This window comes from Cyprinus carpio, chromosome A8 (assembly GCF_018340385.1).
Source record: "Cyprinus carpio isolate SPL01 chromosome A8, ASM1834038v1, whole genome shotgun sequence".
Lineage (NCBI taxonomy): Eukaryota > Metazoa > Chordata > Actinopteri > Cypriniformes > Cyprinidae > Cyprinus > Cyprinus carpio.
In genome coordinates this window covers 14933612-14956350 of record NC_056579.1, presented here as the reverse complement: position 1 = coordinate 14956350, position 22739 = coordinate 14933612, and the positions used below count along the sequence as shown (strand labels likewise).

The 22739-nt window shown below is 35.9% G+C and overlaps 1 protein-coding gene across 1 annotated transcript in view; it reads right to left on the bottom strand.

Moving 5' to 3' along the window:
* Positions 1-521: 521 nt before the first annotated feature.
* Positions 522-22739, bottom strand: part of si:dkey-91m11.5 (BCR activator of RhoGEF and GTPase) — a 40233-nt gene continuing 18015 nt past the window's right edge. The window contains exons 2-23 of the mRNA XM_042762441.1: positions 21624-21808; positions 20731-20835; positions 20372-20557; positions 15987-16094; positions 15829-15889; positions 15697-15749; positions 15396-15536; positions 12517-12638; positions 12242-12407; positions 12015-12134; positions 11750-11825; positions 11508-11612; positions 11328-11402; positions 10093-10190; positions 9753-9872; positions 6248-6307; positions 4962-5071; positions 3560-3699; positions 3302-3406; positions 3072-3207; positions 2575-2737; positions 522-2481 (exon numbers count right to left, since the gene is read on the bottom strand). Of these exons, the coding sequence (XP_042618375.1) occupies positions 2392-2481; positions 2575-2737; positions 3072-3207; positions 3302-3406; positions 3560-3699; positions 4962-5071; positions 6248-6307; positions 9753-9872; positions 10093-10190; positions 11328-11402; positions 11508-11612; positions 11750-11825; positions 12015-12134; positions 12242-12407; positions 12517-12638; positions 15396-15536; positions 15697-15749; positions 15829-15889; positions 15987-16094; positions 20372-20557; positions 20731-20835; positions 21624-21808 (2525 nt within the window). The 3' untranslated portion in view covers positions 522-2391. The remainder of the gene's footprint in view (positions 2482-2574; positions 2738-3071; positions 3208-3301; positions 3407-3559; positions 3700-4961; positions 5072-6247; positions 6308-9752; positions 9873-10092; positions 10191-11327; positions 11403-11507; positions 11613-11749; positions 11826-12014; positions 12135-12241; positions 12408-12516; positions 12639-15395; positions 15537-15696; positions 15750-15828; positions 15890-15986; positions 16095-20371; positions 20558-20730; positions 20836-21623; positions 21809-22739) is intronic.

Genomic DNA, 22739 nt, shown 5'->3' with positions numbered 1-22739 from the left:
TATAAATCTACAGTAGTAGTCTGTGAGTTATGCACACAGATTATAAAACTGATAAAGACCGATCCCACTCTATCTTGAATCTTTTATCTTTACTAATCTGACTGTTTCTGTTCTATGTCTTAAATTGCCAATCATTTACTCGATTGTATTGTGTGAGTCATTGCGGTAAAGTATGAATAATTCCTACACTGAAGATAACCGCAGCATTAGCAATAGTACATTTTGACATCATTTAAACAAAACATGTAGCCTACGCACCAGTTCACTTAAGTTTATGGATATGGGTGTTTTAACTTCGTTGCGCTGTCCAAAGACTTTAAGTCAGATTAGCACATTAAAAAGCCTCTGGTTTCTACATATCCGAAAGTGAAATGTTCTTTAGACTAATGAGGTAGGAAACTCTTTTTGATAAATAGTCCCTGAAAGGACTTGTTTGAAACTGCCTATTTTTCATTAACATAGGTTAATGTTAGAGAATTGCTTATTAAACATATAGAAAAAAAGCATGGAATCTGTAATGATCATTTTAGCCAACTTTACATTTATTATCTACTTTGTACAGAATCACATTATGGCCACATTTAATGTAACAGGTCTGCCATAGCATTGTGCAGTTTCAGTATTGTCCAGTAATAATAATAAACAAAGTCTACTGTTTCAGCAATAGAGCTCCAGGAGAGGATTTTGAAGGCAAATAACTGTCCTAACATCTTCTGGGGGGTAATGCTAACTCTTATTGAGTACTGTTTAATGTACTCGGCCATCAGTCAGACAAAGACACAGAACAGTCAATGACTGAAGGAGTTTACTGTGTTCTATATCCTTAATACTCACTCTTCCTTACTTATCCATATACAGAACATTTCCTCATCATGGAGGCCGGGTTGTAAAATGCAGTCAGGAATATCTTCATCAGTACAGTGTGTAATGGACCAAATCAAAGAGAGAAACAAGCAGGAGCTTGATAAAGGAAGTGCAGATTCCAGAACATTCAATGGAATAAGAACAGAGAAAGGCAAAGATCTTCAACACAATTACAGGAATGTCTCAGTTTTCCTTAGTCTAAAGGAAATAGAATCTGTGTCGCACAATAACTAAAGGAAATCTCTAAAAGAAAAATAAATCATGAACAAAACAACATGCCTGCATGTTACATGACATCCTAATAATACACAACCTCTCCTTTGTTCTCAACAACATAATACAGATATATGCATATTAGCCATGATAAACTGAACAATTTACACATACACACTTAACAGAGCAAGGTATTGGCACTGCTCAGGATTGCAAAGTAAAAAAAAGTTAAAATACAATGATCTTAAACCATTAAACAAGAAAAATGTACAGTGTTTGAATTAAGTTAATTTTTGCTATTTTCTCAATACAGAAAACTAATGAAGCAGTGATAATATTCTGATGGAGAACTTCTATATCCATTTTAATATATTAAGTCCATCAGTTACGGTTAATCATGTATGCATTTCCTACAATGCCTTAAATTATATAAAGATTAAAAACTATTTTGTTTTATTTCCAAAGTTATGTGAGGTTTCCAGTTTGAACAGTACTGAAAAATAATGTGTTATAGTCCAATAATATAATGTGATATGACCCATGTGCACTGTATTGTTTTAATATAGGCACAGTAATCCAATATTAAGTAGATTTATGTGAGATAAAACAGAGAAATGTTTTCAAAAAACAAAAGGAATGTACTTTCTTGGGAAAAGTAGAAACTATAATTGTGGTAGGAACTGTAATTGTGTCGTATATTCTTTTTAATTATGAACTAATATGCTACTATGTTGACCATAGTTACATGTTGGTTAAAGAATCTCTTATTTTAGTTCGCTGTGTTGTGTTTTATCCATTAGAAAGGGGCCATATAAATGTGTTCCTCCTCATGATTTGAGTATTCAAATGTTCCGTAGCTCATGCCACGGGAAGACATAAATCATAGGTGAGCAAAATATCAGCTCAAATAAAATGTTCATGGAACACTGTGTAAGTCTTTATAAATCCACAGTGCTGGAAGGAACAAGAGAAATGCAAGAATAACATTCACTATCCAATGATCTACGGGAAGCTTGGCACTCAAAGTGTGAGCCATCATTCAATCAGATATCTTACAATGGATGACAGTGAAAATAAACCACATCACCTGCATGTTGAAACTCTAAGTGCTTGTAACAGTGAGTCCATGAGAAGATATCAGACTGGCTTGCCATTCTTCACCGTACATTTCTACAGAAACATCAACAGAATGATACTAATGCAGGGAATTCATTCCGCTTGGAAGATTTCAGTAGGATCTTGGTGCCCTCCATTGGTCACATGCTGAATCACTTCAGTCCCAGTGCATTTCACATAATGCACCTGAGCTCCTTTTCAAACCTCCGTGGAGAAGAGCATACTCTGCCGTTTACTATCCGGAGTAGGGATCGCCTCCAGCTGCAGGAAGTACAGTAATACTTGGACCTAAAGAGACCAATACATCAACACAAATATTATTTTGATGCTTTAAGACCTCAGAACAGTTAAAGTAGAATTCTAGCATTGTTTGGTTGTTACCTGAGACATAACCTCGAGAGACCAGTTGTCACTCATAGAGATGGGCTGCGTGGGATTGGCTGGATTTTTACTGTCCTTTTCAGAGGGGCGAAGGAGGGTCGGGCCGAATACTGTGGCGAGATTGTGGAAGGACATCTTGTTGACGCTCTCATTCTCAGCGACCCTGAGAAAAATAAGAAAGAACGTTTCAATCAACACGTAGGTCTAAAACAAGTGTGAATCTTGCTTACCTTTCCATAAACAGAAAAAAAAATGTATTCACAGAAATTAAATTTCCCTTCTGCTTATTAAAGACTGGTTGTAAATTATGAGGTTAATTGTGATTATTCTACAGATAGTTTTGTAAAGAAAAAATGCTGAAGCTATGGTGTTTTAGGTGGTTCCTACAATATTTTGATCCTAGATTGGAAATAAGTTATCGCAAACACCAATTCAAATATTTATATTTTCACTTAAGAATCATGTTATTGGAATTGAATGATGGGATCAGACGGCACCTCTTCAGATGGTCCAACAGAAACAGGAAGGTCAGCAGGTTGGGTTCGGGTAGCGAGAGCAACAAATTGAGCATACAGCTTTCCTTTGCCACACTGTCTGATAATGCTGAAGAAAATGAATAATCAGAAATAAATTATTAATATGAACTTTTTGAATAAATGATTCTTCATTAGAACTTGAAAAACAAAAAACCACTCACCCATTCAAACATTCAAAATAGCACATAGATCGAAAGTGAAGAGGGGCTCAGGAAGCTCTCTGAAGTAAAGCTTCAGCGTTCCAGCGATGGCATTCACATCCATATCACTCATCATAACTGAAACGTCTTTATTGTCTGTTAAATCACAAAAAAAGACTATTTTTTAGCCATAACAAAAATACATACAATACATACAATATTAAATATATAATATATTAGAATATATTAAAAATATTTAAGAATTACATTTAATTTAATTCTAGATTCATCCCTACAAGAAGCACTTACTGGCATCAAAGGCAGCTTTCAGGGCCTGGATGTCTGTGGCCACACCAGAGACACGATAGATGCCCACTTCCTCCATCCCTCTGCGCTCAATCTCCTCTACACACTGTCTCACAATAAGAGGCACTTTCGAGTGCTCCCGTCTAAGAGTAACAAACACACATGGGTCAACAACCAGAATCTGGAAAATATATTCATATTGATATTTTTTTGGTATTAAAGCTGTAAATACTATGACCACAAAAGATTATGGGACAACTTATACATATATAAATATATACATATCTAATATAACAGAAGTTTTTTGTTAAAATATATTTCCCATGGAATAAAGTAAAATTAATGTTCTATTATTACAGGGAATATTTTCTTGGCACATTTCTGGGAAGTAAAAAAATAACACATATTCTGAGAGCATGTTTATTTGTTCACTATGAAAGGAAAAATGCCTTCGCTGTATCAACGTTCTCATAGCCTATATATAAACCTACATCTGCATTATCCTGACACAGCATTCCAATATCCCAAAATCAACATCATAATGAGACCACAACCATAAAAATTCTGTTCACCATATACCCCTCCCAAAACTGTCAAGTTAAAAAAAAAACTATTATTAGAGGGCAATATTTCACTCCTGTGCATTGCTGTAAAACTGTTAAACTATGAAAAATGCATATCCGAGAGTCTCATTCCTAAATCCACAGTCCTGTTTTTATTGCAGTCCTCTCAGGAAAGCCCTTGGCAAACCCTTGCCTTTAATAATAATTTCTTCCTGTTTCTCAGGAAGTCCATAATGTGGTTGCTTTCTTCTGACGGAGACCACCTTTCCTCAGCTTTGGTAAAAGGAAGTTCCCCCCTCTTTATTTTTATGAGCACTCATTTGAGTCATGTGGGTCTAGGAAAACACTCGGAGAATGGTCCCTGTGTCTTCTAAATTATGGGAAACATAGCTGACATCTGACTGGTGTTGCTCTTGAAGTGAAAGAGGTGTGAGTAGGACATGACTGTTTTCATTGTTGAATCACGACTGACTGTTTGAGATAAATCTTGCATAAACAGTTAGAATGCAATATAACTATATTAATCTTTAATACAGCGACACTCACTAGTCTTCTTGGCAGTCATTTTTGACTTATACTGACATCTAGCTGTGTGAATGCAGCATTATTTAAATACAAAAGTTTTGAAAGTATCCAAAAATATAGGGTTAGTGGGTAAAAATAAGTAGTATTTGGCTGGTCATGTGATCTCAACATGGCAGCCCTCATGAGGAAACCCACTTCATGTTAAGGAAAAACAACTTTGATAAATCTAACAATAAAATTTGTATCAGTCACACACTTGATTGATTGATTGATTGATTGATTGATTGATTGACTGAATGATTGGCAGGTTAACTCACTTAGTAACGGCCCAAATTTTGACTCCAAACACTCCAGACTGTTTCCTGGAGGGCATCCTCTTCAGACTGAACTCTCTGCTTGTAAACCGCATTGACAGCTTGACCTCAATCTGGAAAGAGTGATGAATGTGCACAACATTTTTTTTTATTAAAACATCTCACTGATGAGAACAAAGCAACTCTGTGCTCAATCTCGCCTATCAAATAATCAAGAATTAAATTACTGTAAGCTGTGGCCATCAGCTTGATATCAAGCCACGTGACTGTTATAATCCATCATTGTGCTTCATATTGCTAAAACTTGATGGCAGGCAAATGATTGTTATATACTGATTGGAGGATGCTAATGGATAAGAGTACAGCTCTGTTCATAAAATATAAACACACACTACCTTTCAAATGTTTGGGGTCAGTAGGAACGTTTTTAAAGAAATTAATATTATATTCAGCAAGGAAGCATTAAATTGATCAAAAGTGACAGTAAAGAATTTTCATTGATTAAATGATGTTCTTAATTCTCTATTCGTCATTGAATCCTGAAAAAATGTCTCATGGTGTCCATATAAATAAATAAATAAGTAAATGTAAATAAGCAATAGAACTGTTATCAATATTGATAATGATAAGAAATATTTTTTAAGGATAATGTGACACTGAAGACTTGAGTAAAAATAATTCACTGAAGTTGCTTAAAGTTCAGCTTTATAATCGCAAGAGTAAATTACATTTTAAATAGAAAAATCAGTTATTTTCAAATTTGACAAACAATATTACTGTTTGTACTGAATTTTTGATCAAGTAAAATGCAGCCTTAAACATGCGAGACTACTTTTAAAACCATTTACAAAAAATCTTCCTGACCCCATCTTTGAATAGTACTATATTTAATAGACACAGAAACACACACACAAACACATTTAGCAAATTATTGTAAAGTATGTATGCAAACTTTTGAACATGGTAATTTGGACAGTTTTAGTTATTTTTTGACAATTGAAATCTACTGAAATGGATCTGTTATAAAACTTTAAGGCAGTAAAAATACAAAAGCAATTTCTACACAATCATATTTAAATATCTTACATCTACATGTGCACTACATATAGTTACAGTATTTCATCACTTCAGTGTTCAGCAATGATACAGCAACATCAACTATTCACTTCCCAGACAAATATAGATGATCTTAATCAAGTGTACTGGCCTTTTGAACATTTAATAAAATGATTTTTCCTATTATTAGTACAGTAATTGTGTTATTATTGTGCAGGATGAGCCACACTGACCCCATTCATGCTGATTACTGTCCTCTGCCAGTCTTTACCCTGCAGCGATTGAGGATCCAGCTGTGAAAATAGGGACAAATGTCAATCAAGAGGATAATCCTTATCTGAGCCCAGAGTCACCTGCTAAAAATGGCAGCTCAGTGAACACGCTACTGGAAAGTATCTACATTTCATTAAATAAACAAACAAATATGCTATGCCTGGACAAAGAAAGATAGCTGCCCAGGCACGTAGTACAGCATTTGAATGATGCAGACACAGTACTATTTCATCTTAACTGATATAGACAAAATAATCACTTAAACTTAAAGAAATGCACAACCTAAATAACAGTATAATCCAAACAGTTTCCCTTCTTTATGATATGTCTGTCTTCCCCAGTCTCATAGTATTACATAACGTCCACATAGTCGGTTGTCAGTACTAATCTAGTGACAGATTCTGTTCTAATCATGTCTCTAATACCAGGGCGTCAGTTTGTATTTACTGTGGTCTGCTATGGGTATTGTGACAATGTAATTTCCCAGCTTGCTGCCAATGGAAAGACCTGTATTTTTTGGTTGACTTTCCTCATGCCAAAAAATCAGATGTCATTCAAAGCAACTGGTGCACTAGTACATAGTGATATAACAGCAACAATCAATATCATATTTCAAATGTTCAGAAGACATCCAGAGTGTTCAGAAGGGGAAATGCATCTTTTGTATACATTATGTTATCATGGGTTTAACGCATTGTTTTAGGCAGGCTATGTCTAGATTCAGCACAGTAAACCAAAAGATCAGTATCACAAGTAAGCAATAAACTATTTCATTAAATTACATTGTATAAAACTATATTTTCACTCATAAAAACCCCTTTAGACTATCTGTCAAAGGTTTGGGGTCTGTAATATTTAAAAAAAATAATAATAATATTTTATTAAACAAGAATTAATTTATAATGTTACAAAATATTTAAGTTTCAAATGAATGTTGTTCTTTTGAACTTTGTATTCATCAATGAATCCTGAAATAAAGAATGTATCTCCGTTTTCAACATTGATGATAATAAGAAATGTTTTTTGGGAAGCAAATGAGCATATTTGAATGATTTCTGAAAGATCATGTGACACTGAAGACTGAAGTAATGACTGCTGAAAATTCAGCTTATAAAATTACATTTTAAAATCAATTCAGCAAATAATTTGTTTTTAAATTGTAGTAATATTTCACAGCTTTACTGTTTTTACTGTATTTTGATCAAATAAATGCAGCCTTTTAAGCATAAAAGATTTCTTTTAAAACTAAATAATATAACAGACCGCAAACTTTTGAATTGTATACTGTGTGAGAAAATATGAAATGTTAATTATAAAGACAAAATAAATAAATAAATGATTGTGTCTAAATAACTGGCTTTACAGGGTCGTTGTACTAAAGCTTTTTTTTTTATCATTTACAGTGTATCCAGTACAGTGGGAACTTTTTTTCCACAAAACTAAATGCAGATTTAATATCGTAAATTATATCTTTAGTTAACTTTGACAGTCCTTACCCCCCCAGCCCCCCCCCCAGCAACCCTTTGCTGCCTCCTGGAGGTCACCAGTTTGAAAACCCCTGCTATACACCAGTCTTTTCGAACATTCTTTATCTTATGTGCTCCATCAGTAAGTCTCAAGCCTTAATATTTTTCAAATCACAATGTTGTATTACCTTAACAAACAATACATACCCTACTATGTTACCGATGCAGACCAAAAAAACATCCGTACAATGATCAACAGAAAAATCCACATCAAACACTTCAGCATCTCAATTCCTAATCACACGGCTTAACAATATTCACCTCAAACCGAGTTAACAAACTGAGTTTCTTATTTCCTAAATCATCACACAGGACAAGGCCAGCCTCTTGTTACCTTCTGCCTGAGGAGCGTGCTGCGCACTCTACCCCAGAGTCGAGCCCCACTGCTGGGACCCTTCCTGAGGCCAGTGTCCACCTCCTCATCGTCCTCCTGTTTCTCCTCTTCCTCCACCGCACAGCTGCTAATCAACTCTTCCTTCATTATGATAGTCTTCGTTCTACCATGATGCGCTTCACCATCCTGCATCTGGTCCTTTTTGCCCATCTCGCTCAAGTTCCTCAGAGGATGCTACTGTTATTGACAAGAAGCAGCAGGCTACAGGAACAGGAATCCCTTTCCGTTCACAGAAGCACAGTCAAATTTGGGTCTTCTAGCACAACGTGTATTGGTATAACGGTTCTCATGCTGGTCTGGATGAATCTATTGTTGTGAATGTCATCTCTGATATATTCTTGAGTTCTCACACACAGACACACAGAACTCCCCTGACGGAGCTGTCACACAGATGGAGTGCTGGGATTAACTACAGAATCTCCGCCCACCCTGATGATTACGGCCCAGTGGGGCAGCTGACCTACCAACAACGCATTCAAGACAATTTCAAGTGTTTCGCTTGGCGCTCTTCTGCTTATCAGCAATGAAATGTGCCACTTCGTAAGTTTAGGACAGGGTTATGTTTTTCCAATCAGTGTATATACAATCATTTTAGAAGAAACTGAAAAATTGAAGTTTTTAATTCCATACAAACAGGTATAAAGAATCTTGCTTGGAGTGTTTCGACTAAACAACTGAGATCTATAGGTCTATGGCCGAAGAAAAAAAACATATGGTTGCCATGGCAAAAAAGGGTCATCTGATTAAGACATAATCTTTCATATGCTGATGCAAACTTTCACTCAACCATCCCCCGTAATTTCACACCTGCCCCTTTGGGACTCTGTAAGCGTGTCATGTCCCACTTTCTCTTTGGAGCATTTCCAAACAACTCTGATGACAATCCATAGTACAGTCCTTCTAATCCTTTTCTAGCACAACACCTAAGCATTTCCCTAAAGCTGCCCCTCTGTCAAGCCACCACTCTGGTTTCTCTAGTAACATGACCACACCACCGCATATGGCAGGATTATCTACCTGAACAACTAACCGGCTTTGTTCTGTTTATTGCATTAGAGATTAAAAATGTAAATGCTTAGTCACTATGGGTAAGCAGATTATTGCTTGTTTTTTTTTTTTTTGCATGACTAATCGATAAAATCTAAAATAAAATAACACAATTTCATGATTGATTGCTTGGATTTGTGCACAGAGAAACAGTGTCAGTCACTTCACAATAGTGAAAACGCACTTCTGTGAAAAAAAAAAAAACACATTTGAGTCCACAAAGTGACCCAAAGCTCATAAGTATAGGTATAGTATATGTTGGCAGGGCCTTAATTTATCAGCATTTAATTTAATGTAATATTTTAAAATGAGAAATGAGAACAGGATCAGTTTTTAAAATGAGAACAGGATTATTTGAGCTTTCAACTGTCCGGTGTTTGTTGGTGAGGACATCCCTGGGCTTTGTAACCACTGTGAGGAACCACTATTGAAAATATATAAACAGCTCGCCTTCTCCAAGCTCCCTAATATATTAAAATATCATCTAAACAGGTATACCTGAATCTGTCCTTTGGCCATGATGCGATCCATGTTCTCCCCATCATCCCTGCACTGTCTGACCTTACTGTAGCACAGCAGTCTGAGGGTCTGAGAGCCCTCCAGCTCGATCTCAAACTCCTGTGAAAAGAGGGTCCAATCTCCATTTAATCATACAATTCAACTTGCATTATAATGTCTTTTCAGATTTTAAGCTGCAGGGTGTAATTTGTGATTGCTCAGTTAGTGGGATCAAATGTTATTGCAGCATAAGGACTAATATTCTGTCTTTGTAACACTCTAGGTTTCACTAAATGTTTCTGAAGAAAGCTACATGCTGAGGATGGGCTGCAGTTCTGACCTCATTCCAGTTTGGCTCTGTGGTGTCTCTGTACACACGAGTTTTTGCTTTGTTCACAAAATAGCCAAAAGTGTCCACCTCTAATGTACAGTACAGATCTGGAGGGGAGAGAACAGAAAACAAGCCGGTTACATATAAAGCTGCTTTCAAATGTAAAAAAACAAAAAACAAAACAAAAAACTTCAATCAAACATAAATCAAAAATTAAAAGTCATTACCACAAAAATCCCAATAACTATTACATATTTTGAAATATGAATACAGTCAAAACAATTGTTTTCTATTTGAATATATTTTTAAAATTATTTTCTTTTGTATGAATAATTTAGAATCAAAACAATATAAAAAATGATTATTCTATTCACTGAATAACACGTATTTTTAAAATGTACTTTCAGTTTGAAACATTGAAAATGTTATGGCTAAGCTGCATTCAAAAATTGGGGGCTGGTCAACAGCTATTACTCCACTTTTCAGAAATCATTCTAATATGCTAATATGAATGGTGCTCATTTTAAGTAAAAATTTCGAACATGATTCTTCAGAAATAATTTTAATATGCTAATTTGGTAAATATTTTCTAGGATTCTTTGATGAATATAAAACTCAAAAGCGCTGCTTAATTCTTTTGCCTAAAATATTTTCTAGGATTCTTTGATGAATATAAAACTCAAAAAAATTTCATTTTAAAAGAAATTTTTTAACAAATTAATTTTAAAAATGCATCCTTAATATTTAAGGAAAAAAAAAAAAAAAAAAAAAACCTTACTGATCCCAAATTTGATTTAGCCTATTTATCAGAATATGTTTTTACTTTTTATGCAAAGGGCCTTTGGCTCTTATTAAATTACACTGTCACCATGGTATGTACAGTATTGACATTAACCCCAACTATCTTCAAGCTTCTGTTGAGGATAAAAGCTACAAGAAAGCTGAAACAATGAATGAGTGAGAACAACGAAAGACATAAATTAGTGATTGAAAGTTAAATTTAAGAAGAAGCAGCCTTCCCTGTTAATCCAGCCGTCCCACAGCTGCTCACAGAGAGAACTCTGCCCAACAACAGCAGGGAGCATGTCAGGTGTTTTCATGCATGTGCGCACATATTAGGGAGGCATTCAATAATTTAATGATTACTGTGAGCCGGATTTCATTCCATCTAATTGCAACCACCAAAAAAACACACTGCTGCAGTCCCATAAACTAGGTGAGACATCCCGTGCCAGACAACTTACTCAAGCTCTGTTTCAGCCCTGTTGCAGAATGAACAATCACATTTAGAAAGCCATACAGCCCTGTGGATTCATCATCTAAAGGGAGAAAAACAACCAAATTTATGACAAATTTCAGATTCAGTAGAAAAAAAATTAAGTGCAATAAAGATCTTAATAAAACCGATCAAAAAAGGCACTCACCTTCTTTATTGATTGTCAGAGGAATGTTGTGAACTGTCTGTAGCTTCACGCAGGAGTTGGTGAGCATCTGCAACTCCACAGAAGTCAAAGAAAAACTCTTGAAACCTGTGAGAAAAGAACATACAGAAACCAAGAGAGCCTTGCTCAGTGAGGTCACCGATATCTGCATTTAACTAATAAATGACTCCGTCTTGAAGGAAAATAGCCGTTTACAGAGTCCTGTGAGGAACAGCAATTCTTACACTTTTTCTGCTGCTCGCGAATGATCTCCCTCCATTCTTCTCGCTCGTAATCAGATGAAATCAAGAATGTATAGCCCTGAAATACAGAAATAAAATAAAGGAAATAAGAACATTTGGGAATGGCTTTTTAGCCTCTCAAAATTTTTTATTTTATTTTGGGTTGACCGATCCCTTAAAATGTTAAACATTTGTCTTAGCAAAGATCACAGACTGCATATATGTGAAAAAAAATGCAGTTTTAGGAAATTGTCTGGTATTGGTTCACCTTGCCATTCCTGTTGCTGACTCTGAAGGCCATGCATGGAGACATGAGCAGAAGCAGGGATTCCTGTTCGCACAGTTTCTTCCTGAGACGATCAAGGACTTTACCTCCTTTACATACTCTCTGAACACACGAGAGAATTAGAGGAAGGAGGCGGGAAACAATCAACACAAAGCTGATTGTTTACTTCAGAAAAGTACTTCTGAAACATGTTTAATTGCCTCATCTACCTTCTCTCTCTGGATCTCGTTCTTGATCTGGGAGATCTTGACCTTCACAGCATCGATCTCTTCCTCTGGTATCTGGGTGACCGGTGAAGACTCCGATTCATCAATGGTCTGAAAAGTGACGTCAGCTAGTGGGATATACCACTTACAGTCATACTGCTGGCCCTTCCTGAAAATAGGAAGACACAGAAACCAGGGGTCACAGTTATGACAAAGAAAGAAAAAACACAACAACTATGAAATAAGGAATGAAAAAAGTTTCATATAGATTGACTTGCCCTCCGGTTTGCTTCTTCAATTTGGCGCAAAGCAGCAGGTCGGTAAAGAGGAAGACATGTCGAAGTTTTCGTGCCCCTTCTACTAACTCCACCATAAACTGGTCTCGGAGAAGCTGTCGATTTCAAAGACATTAGGATTACTTTAATATGCAGGACAATACACTATGTCTCTCTAATAATAGCAGTAGTAGTAATAATAATAATAATAATAATACAAATAATAATAACAAATTATATTTGTTGAAGTTTGACGCCTTCTGTTTCTGAGAACTCTGGGAATGTGTAAAGGCACCATCATATTTTTTGGAAACCAAAAAATAACCTTAACACAATTAGTTTCAACTATTTACCAATAGGGGGCGTTCATGTATCGTTCACTGCCCCATGAATCAGTGGCAGTCACTATTTTGCCTGAGGCATGGGGTCATTTAAAGTAGGCGAGGAGGAAAAACAGCCAATGAGAAGCTCAGGCTCATTCACTCAGATGGAGGCATGACATACTTAAGAAATTGTGCTATTGTGGGTGAGTCACGGGAGCTATTTTCATGATAATGATGGGAGCCTGAAGGGGTTTCAACCTCAGACAAGCACGACTGGATAGAATTAAAAAGGTGTGCTGGGTGAGATGATTCACTAAAGGCGATATGATGGTAATTACCTACTGTAAGTCACATTAGAGGAAAAATTTAGCCTTGGAAAACAATATATTGTCCTTTAAATAACAAAGCAACATCAAACTGAAAAAAGTTCTGTACAAGATGTTCCGAAAGATGTCCATCTCAGGTCATTCTTTATAACTGGGTGTGTATTTGCACTCTTGAGTGACCGAATCTTCCTCTAATTGAAGGCTGTGTGACATATGTGAAAGACATCTGCTCTTTTCATGGCCTGGATGCCTGTATGTGTGTGTAGATGCATTCAAAACACTGGCTCTGACCTGTGACCCTGGCTTAAGAGAGTGTGTTTATCCCTGCATTTTTTTTTCTCCTAAAGTAAACCAGGATTTGGCCAACATGATATACGGGTGCAGTATTGACTTTGGATGCATTTAGAGACATCTGCTAAAACAGCCTAAGAAGAGAAGCAGCACATGGCCATGAACTGGAAATCCATCATCTCAATGACAATAATTACACGGGACATGGACCAAGATGCCCTGACAAATGATAATGCTGGAAAATACAATTACTTTCTTTCTAAACAGGCTTTGTCAGAGCTCTGAATGAAAATGTAAACGTACTATGAAATATATTTTCAATATTATTCTATTGTTATGTTTTTGGTGATGTTTTATCATCAAGTCATTAAATCATTATATTAGACTTAGAATATAGTGCACAAAAGACTAACAAAATGCTACATTTATGATGCTTTTGTATCATTTTTGAAGCTTGAAAGCTTGTTTTCATACATTACAATTAGAAAATGGACCAGCACAGCCTTTTTGTGATCCATAAAAAATAGGCCTTTTATACTCCTTTGATACAAAATTGTTTGTTGGATCCCAACAGAGAAACAAAGAGTTAATACTTTCTCGTATAGTTGATTAATGATGTTTTATCATCAGTTCCTGCAAAGTGATAAAAATAAAAAATTCTTAATTTAAGTACAGATCTTGATGGGAATCGTGATTAAGCTGAGCTGTACTCTTCCCCAGCTTATGTTAGACATTCCTTTAATCATTCCAATAATAAATGATAACTATCTTTGAATTATATCTCTGTGTTTTCTGTAATAAAAATTCCTGGCATGTCCATAAGCCTACAATCAGAGAGCCACTTCCCACACAGTTTTCCAGTAATCTGCGAGGAAGTCTAGTACCAGGTCAACTGACTCACAGTTCAGAGGGTCAAGAGAGCGTGCAAATGCGTGTTTGTGTTCATTCTGAAGCTGGGAAGGGTGTTGAGACACTTCTCGTTTCACATAAACGACCTTTGATAAAGGAGGAAGGGGAACAGGAAGGCGGGAAATGATTATATTGTTGACGGGACACTTGAAGTGTTATGCAACCGGAGCGTACTGATGAATATTTTTACACTTGTTGTAAAAAATACTACTAAGAATTACAGTACAAGAGTTTATCAGCAAGGGTTTTTTTTCTGGCCTTGTCACCTTGAGCTCATGTGCACATAGACATCTTAATCATTATTTTCAAAAAGATTTTTAAATATATTTTTAAGGCAAAAATTATTATGAATGATTAATTCATAAACATCACAAATTTTTTGAGGAGTCGCACCACATAACCTGAACTAACCTTGTTTGTCATAAAAAGTCATTTATATATATATCTCTCATATTTTATCAGTCTTAATGACCTTGACACATCAGGGTCTGCAGGCGTCCTCATATACTGGCCAAATATTGTTTTATATATATATATATATATATATATATATATATATATATATATATATATAGCATGGGTATATTTGTAGCAATAGCCACAAAAACATTGTATGGGTCAAAATTATTGATTTTTCTTTAATTCCCATCAATATTTAAGATATTTAGTAAATTTCCTACCGTAAATATTAAAAAAATGTGTTTATCATTAGTAATATGCATTGCTAAGGACTTCATTTGGACAACTTTAAAGGCAATTCTTTTCAATATTTAGATTTTTTTGCCCCCTCAGATTCGAGATTTTCAAATAGTTGCATCTCGGCCAAATATTGTCCTATCCTTTTTTTTTTTTTTTTACAATTTTGTAAAAACTGTTATTTTTTTAAACAAAACTGTTTGAATTAAATATTTAAAAATTAATCATCATTTCAGGGACAGTTGTATGAATCAATCATTGTTCAAACCAATTAAGAGACAAAAAAAAATATCAGGTCTTTGACATACAGTCTGCTCTTTCACTGGGCAGCACTGACCTCTCCTTTCTTCACTGTCATAGACTGACGGCGGGGCGTGATCTCCTCATTAATGCTGGAGAGGAAGTTCTGGGAAATGCGGAGGGCGTCCTGCAGGAGAGGGTGATCTGGATGACTGGATGGGGTGTGCTTCAGCAGGTCCTGAAACACACAGACTTATCTAATATTGCAAAACACTCAATTTACCGAATGTGTAAATCAATACAGCCTAAGCTCATCCAAATAAAACACCACTAACCTGTAAACATTCTCACATGAGTAAAATAAATGATTAGGTGTATGTTCTTTCAGTTTTACTCACGTGGAGGACGAGAGTACTGCGAGTGACTCGATCCACTGGTTTATACAGCAGTGCTAAGAACGAGAAAGGCAAAAGATGATCAGAACACTAAAAGTGGTGTAAAAGGAGAGTAAAAGTGGAAAAATTACCTACATTCCAGAGAGTTCTTGGTATTCTGATCTTTACCCTCTTTAGCGCTCTTGACTTTCAGATTCTGAAGGTGAAATGATATAGAAGTACATGAATACACAAGGAGGCAAAGATATCAGGCCTTGTTTTGACAGTATAATGTAAGTGCCCTTAGAACTAACCTCTGAAATCTCGGCAAACTGAGAATTGGCTTGACAACACTTTTCGGCCGTTTCCACGGCAACCTTATAGTTGTCCACAAAAGCCCTGTACACGCCGAGCTGGCTGGCCTGTGTGGGAAGATAAAACGACAGGAGAGAGTGAGAGTGAGAGAGAAGCTGGTTTAAAGATAAAAGTCAGTGCTAGAGGCAGATTAGTCATGCATGTTACTTCAGCTTAATTCTGCTTACTAAGGTAGAGCAGGCAGTTTTTTGTGGCCTGTTTTAACAAGGCTGACATGCTTCTGATATTCAAAGACAAGCAAATACCAGCCTGACTGCTTAAAGACAACAGCACTCAACACAGCAGACCAATTTTCACAATGACGTAATGGATCAATCGTAAAGGAATAGTTCACCCAAAAAATTATATTTGTTGAAAATTCACTCACCCTCAAAGAAACAGCAAAGAAAACAAAAATATTGACTTTATTTAATAATTCCTTTGTCAGCAGTCTCCTCTGTGTCTCTCCATATCACCGTATGCTGTGTATGCTCTTCTGTATCATCCGCGCCACAAGGATGTGCTGTTTTCTTTCAAATCAAAGCTAAATACACATAGAAACAGCGCATCCTTGTCATTATTTTTGTTTTCTTTGCTTACAAAAAGTGTTCCCGTTGCTTCATGTAACCCAGATTGCAACGTCTGATGGCAGATGGAGTATTCTAATGAGGACTTTCATACCTTTTATGGACCTTGACACTGCTATTTACTTGGTAGTCTATGGGACAGTCATAGGCCTCCCGGTTTTCATCCAAAATATCTTTAATTGTGTTCCGAACGGAGCTTTTACGGGTTCAGAACGACATGGTGGTAAGTGATCAATGACAAAATTTTCATTTTGGGGTGGAGTATCCCTTTAAGAGGGTAAATGCATACTGAAATAAGAAAGAAGTGACTTGGTGTAAACAAAGGCAAAATGTCGCTGTGTATGAGCATTTGTGTTATGAAGAAAAACACCATTCAAAAGACAACAACTGTGAAATGGGCACAGATAACAAGCATTTTCCATGGCAACATCTCGAGTGCTGCCAACACTGGGGTAAATAAGAGAAGCACTTGTGATGGGGCTTGTCACAAGACAGAGGGGTTAAGCATTTCCTTCAACACAGCCATTATACTGCTACTGGGGAAACGTGTGAGTGATCCAGAATATGAGCATCATTACTTTGAGATCAGAAAAAAGACAGATTACATCGTGCTGTTAACTCCGCTCACTGAAAAAAGATGAATACTCATTAAAAGAGTGAAAAGAACCATTAAAATGAAAAGAACAACTTTCTAAAGACTCCTCTAGTAAGTTCAGCTTCACGCCAGAAGATCTTATATTTTATTTGAGTTGTGAATGTAAGTTTGCAGTTTGAATAGAATGTAATTAAATATATAAAAAACTGTCAGGAAACATCTTTTGATTGAGTTGTACTTGCAGGGTGCATGTAAAAACAAATGATTCTAATGAGTTGGTTCATTTTAGAGGCTTAAAAATATATTGCATGACCACTGTTCTGATTCACAAACAAATGACTCTTATGAACCAGTTCGTTTAAGTGAGTTAAAAACTTACAGCTTGACCATTAATTTCAATTCACGAACAAATGACTCTTATGAACAGGTTCATTTTAATGAGTCAAAAACATACCACATTTCAAGTGTATCTCAATTCATGAACAAATGACTATTAAAAGGTGTTTTTATTCATGAAGTTTGAATGAGTCTGACAAATCCTTCACTCAGCAGTTACTAAACCAACATCTTCTTGCCTACTGCAAATTCTCATTATTGTCATACTATGCGATATTTATTTGTTTCAAAATATGACAATGTGCCATTAAACATACAGAATTGCAACAGTGCTTTAATATATACCCCGTATATATATTTAGTACATAAATGTAGTAGAGTAGATTGAATTCTGTAGGAAACACTGGCCTGAACCTATTCATTACTGTATGAAAACAGCAGGTTTTCTGTATGAAGGAGCAGCATTTTTGGACTAATTGCATCTGAGGAGTCAGCAGTGAGTAAATCCCATGGTGTGAGAGCTGGCAGTCCACAGGGAGAGGGAGAAGGCAAGGGAATGCCCAGCAGTGAGTGGGTTTCCAGGGCAGACACATGAACCCCTGCTCTATGACATCATGCTTACTGGGAAACAGGGCAGACACTGGACTCACTGTCCACTGAAAACTCTGGTGACTATGTCTCCCTGTGGGATTTCCTGTTTATTTATCCCTCTCTGTGTAAAACACACACACCCTGGAATAGAACTATGTCACTGCAAACACACACACACACACACACACTCCTAAGGTAACAGACATGGCATATTCTCCCAAAGAGTTGGGTTTCAGAAATACACTTCCATGCAAAAAACATCTGCATGAAGATAAAGGAATAAGATACAAAAATGCTCAGCTCTACACAAAACATCAGTAATGCCTCAAATAATAACCACAGGTATTTGCAACTAACAATATAATCCCTCTGGGATTAACAATCCAAATAAAAAATGAATTAATTCAGCCTCTGGCGAAATTTACTCAACCCCAATGCCTTTATATTTCAAAACAGAGATTTATGTCAAACAGTCACTGATTTCAACCCTGGATCCCAGAGGGGATGGTAAAACATTTCGAACACAAACCACAAATGAATCAATTGATCAATGAGTGGATCAGATCAACAACAATTTCCCCTCCTGCTCAAAGCATTCTGAAATCATTCCCCTCCAACTCCACTCTGGGTTTTATATTTTTCACTTACTGCTGAAAGAAATCCTGCAACAGTTCATGCCATAGAATTCATTTACAGCTTTCAATGTTTTCTTTTATAAAAGCTAGAATGCACAAGATAAAGTAAAACTTATGCAATTTCACTTTCATTGTGAAAAATACATTTCTATTGAAATATATTTTAAAATTTAATTTAGTCCTGTAATGGTAATGCTGAATTTTCAGCAGCCATTACTTAAGTCTTCACATTCTAATATGCTGATTTGGTGCTCTTTTCAGAATTAATCAGAAAGTTCAAAAGAACACACTTTATTTATTTGAAACAGAAATCTTTTGTAACATTATAAATGCCTTTACTGTCACTTTTGATCAATTTAAAGCATCCTTACAGAATCAAAAGCATCAATTCTTAAAAAAAAAAAAATCTTATTGTGTAAAGTTGTAAAATGCAAAAAGACAAATTTTAGAGATATAAAGAGAAAAGCAAGAAGAGGGTGAAGAGGCAAACCATGCAACTCACATAACAATCAATACACCAAAGAAACGTTCTAGTTTGTCATGTGATCTACGCTCCTGGCTACAATTCCCTAATAAATTTCAACCCCAGTATTTGGCCCCACCGATCTAAGAGCAAGACCCCCTAGCTGCTTTACATGCAGTCATGTGGCTCTGAGAAGCTTTCATCTCCATAAGTGTCAAGTCCTGCTGCAGGCGTCTATAAAGATGGGGGTAAAGTTTCAGTTTCCACAGCTAATTGTGCCGAGTGGAATGATGTGGCTGTTGCTCGTGAACCTCACTAAACCAGTTATCAAAGCAAATATTCCTTAGGTAGGACCAGAGAGACATGCTTTGATGATGACGACTGCGTTTATAAACGGTCTCAAAAAATCTCTCTCGGGTGGACTGATAGAAACATCATGTATGGAATTAGACATGGGCATGTGGCATCGAGGGACGGCACAATTCAGTTGTTATAATGAGTGACAACAGTTACACTAGCTTATTATTAGATGATAATACAAAAATGAACCAGTGATTTCAATAATAAAGCAAACAGTAGGCGGTATGACCAAAATCTTATATCATGATATGTGTAATTTAACATAAAGTAACAGTTTTATATCATTACATACTAATTTTGCTGGAAAACTTAAATTAATACAAAATTCAATAAATCCAATAAGAATGCACAAATTATTATTATTAATTATACATGCTAATCATAAATAACACCGTTAAATATAATATTTAACAAATCTAAAGAATACACTTTTTTATACTGTACATTATAATGTTGTGATGACTTTTTAAAGCATTTAAAACAACTGATTTTAGGTTTAAGAGTTTTATTTTTTATTTTGTCAAAATATTACAGAATTTTAATATTAGTCATTTTTTGGTTATCAGTCATTACGTGAAAATAATTACTGGCTTAATCGCTACCAGTTCGAATTTTAATATCCCTAAAATATATTAAATAACCATGTGAAATACCTAATCAAATGACCGAATTAATTTAAAATTGAAAGGCTATTCTAAATTTAATACGAACCAATAGATTCTGCGTTAATAGCGTTTGGACTGTTCTATATTAAACAATGTAATAAAACACTGCTCACCAGTTTCTGGAAGAGGTCGCCCACACATTGACGGTGGCTCCACTGTTGCACTCTGGGTAACAGGCCATCATAAAAGTCTTTGTGGATCTCATGGAGCTCAGGCACTTTGAAGAAAATGGTTTCTATCTGCTGGAGGGTTAACATGGGCTGAGAGGTGGTGGCAGCAGCTTTCAGGGGCTTCATGGGCTGAGATAAAAAAATAAAAATAACAGGAGGTCAAAAGGGGGTCCCCATTTGTAACCACTGGGAGCAGTTTAATGTGCAAAGCTCAGCACTACTATAATGGTGATCTTTGACCCTCTTTCGTGAGCAAGGGTGCAGTAAAACAGACCCAGCAATGCCTGAAGACTGTTACTCACCAGTAAGAGCGCCTCCAAGTGGCTGAGATATGCCTCCTCACTGGCCAGGATCCCTGATAAGACCCATTTTCTCATCTCCAACCCTTTTTCGACAACCAGCTCCGACTGGGAATGTCCATGATGAAGAAAATGCCCGTTACGCAAACACATTAAGGGTTCAGCCAAAAACACATATTCCTGTCGACAGTCCCTAGGCTTTCCTCAGTAGGGTAATCTGGTCACGCTTTATTTTAAGGTCCAGTTCTCACTATTAACTAACTATTAACTATGATTTTGCCTTAATAAACTCTTAATAACTGCTTATTATTAGTTAGTAAAGTAGTTGTTATGTTTAGGTATTGGGTAGGATTAAGGCTGTAGAATATGGTCATGCAGAATATGTGCTTTATAAGTACCAATAAACAGCCAATAGGCTAGTAATAATATGCATGCTAACAAGCAACTATTTAATAGTGAGAATTAGTCCCTATACGAAAGTGTTATTGGTAAACCTCATCAAAACCTAAATCCTATCCCATACAGATTTACAGAAGTCAACCATAGACCACATAATCCCATATATGAAACGTCCCAAAGAATAAAGATAAAGAAAACAGAGGGAAAAGGTTCAAAGCATTCACACATTTGCATAAACAGAAATGTTAAAGGATCATTAAACCTAAAGTATAATTAGCTACTAACTGATAGTAAATATTAAAATTCAGGTCGATACCAATAAGCTGAAGTAATGAGCAGATCATGTTTTTACAATATATCATGCATCCATAACAATAATCATCTTACAAAAGACACGTCTGAGCTTTATTTTATGACAGAAAGACTTGGGAAAGGTGTGTAAACACTATGACTTCATGAAGGTTAAAGCTAGTTCTCTGAATCTTAATGTCTCTTACTGATTTAGTGAACTCCAGGGACCCCGAGGAAGGGGTCTCTCTAAAGCTTCGCCCCTTCAGGTGAAGGGGCAGAGAAGAGAGGGAGTCATCCATGTAGGACGCGACGTCAGGCTGCATATGCTGGTCCTCCCCTCGATCGCCATCATAAACGTACGCTGGAGGCGGGGTCCCGCTAAATGGGATGTCTGCAAATCGAGAGAAGAGAGAGGTTAGATTGTCATACTTGACTAACAAGTGTAACATATGATTTTATTCACCTTAAAATCATATCAATAATTCAAAAAAAAAAAAAAAATAAAAATTGCTAGTAAGAGGCAAACAACCAAAAAAAATTTACAAGTCAAGCATTCCATCTTAATTTTGAGTGCTTGAAATAATCAATACGTCCTTTTACCAGAGAGTGTCTCGTACATCTCTTATCTCTTAATGTAATCTACACAGAGGACCGAAACCTTAGCCAAAAAGACTTATTACAGTCTGAGCTTTTTCCTCTTTGCAACAAAGACCTCGACGTATAATTGAAAGCAACAGATAAAGTCTGCCAAGAAAAGTCTACCAAAGCCATTAGGAATTCATCACCCATTTCAAATTTATTCTTGGAAACATTATTTACCATCTCTCTAAATCACAGCCTCAGTTAAGCCTTCTGTTCATTCTTAATGCATGATGCTGCAACTGAATTATTAAAAATGTGTGTAGTAAAATGCAGCGATTAAATTTTTTTAATTTTAATTTTCCCTCTGACAATATGAGGACTGATTGGATGTTTTACTTACAAAAAGCGTATTTATGATTTTTATTATTAGTAGTATTTATATTATTATTCTAGAAGTCCACCATAATGCGCTGTTCAATGTAATATGTAAAGCTGAAATAATTTCCTTTCTTTGACAGGACACTGGGAACAAGAGATGAGTTTTTCATTAACTTGAGCCAACATTTTCTTCACATAATCTGGTTGAGTATTTGTTCCACACCTTCAGGGAATATCACCGATACTAACCAAGAGAAATAGTTTAAAGGGGTCATATGATGTTAAAAAGGACATTATTTTGTGTATTTGATGTAATGCAATGTGTTTATGCTGTTTAAGGTTCAAAAAACACATTATTTTCC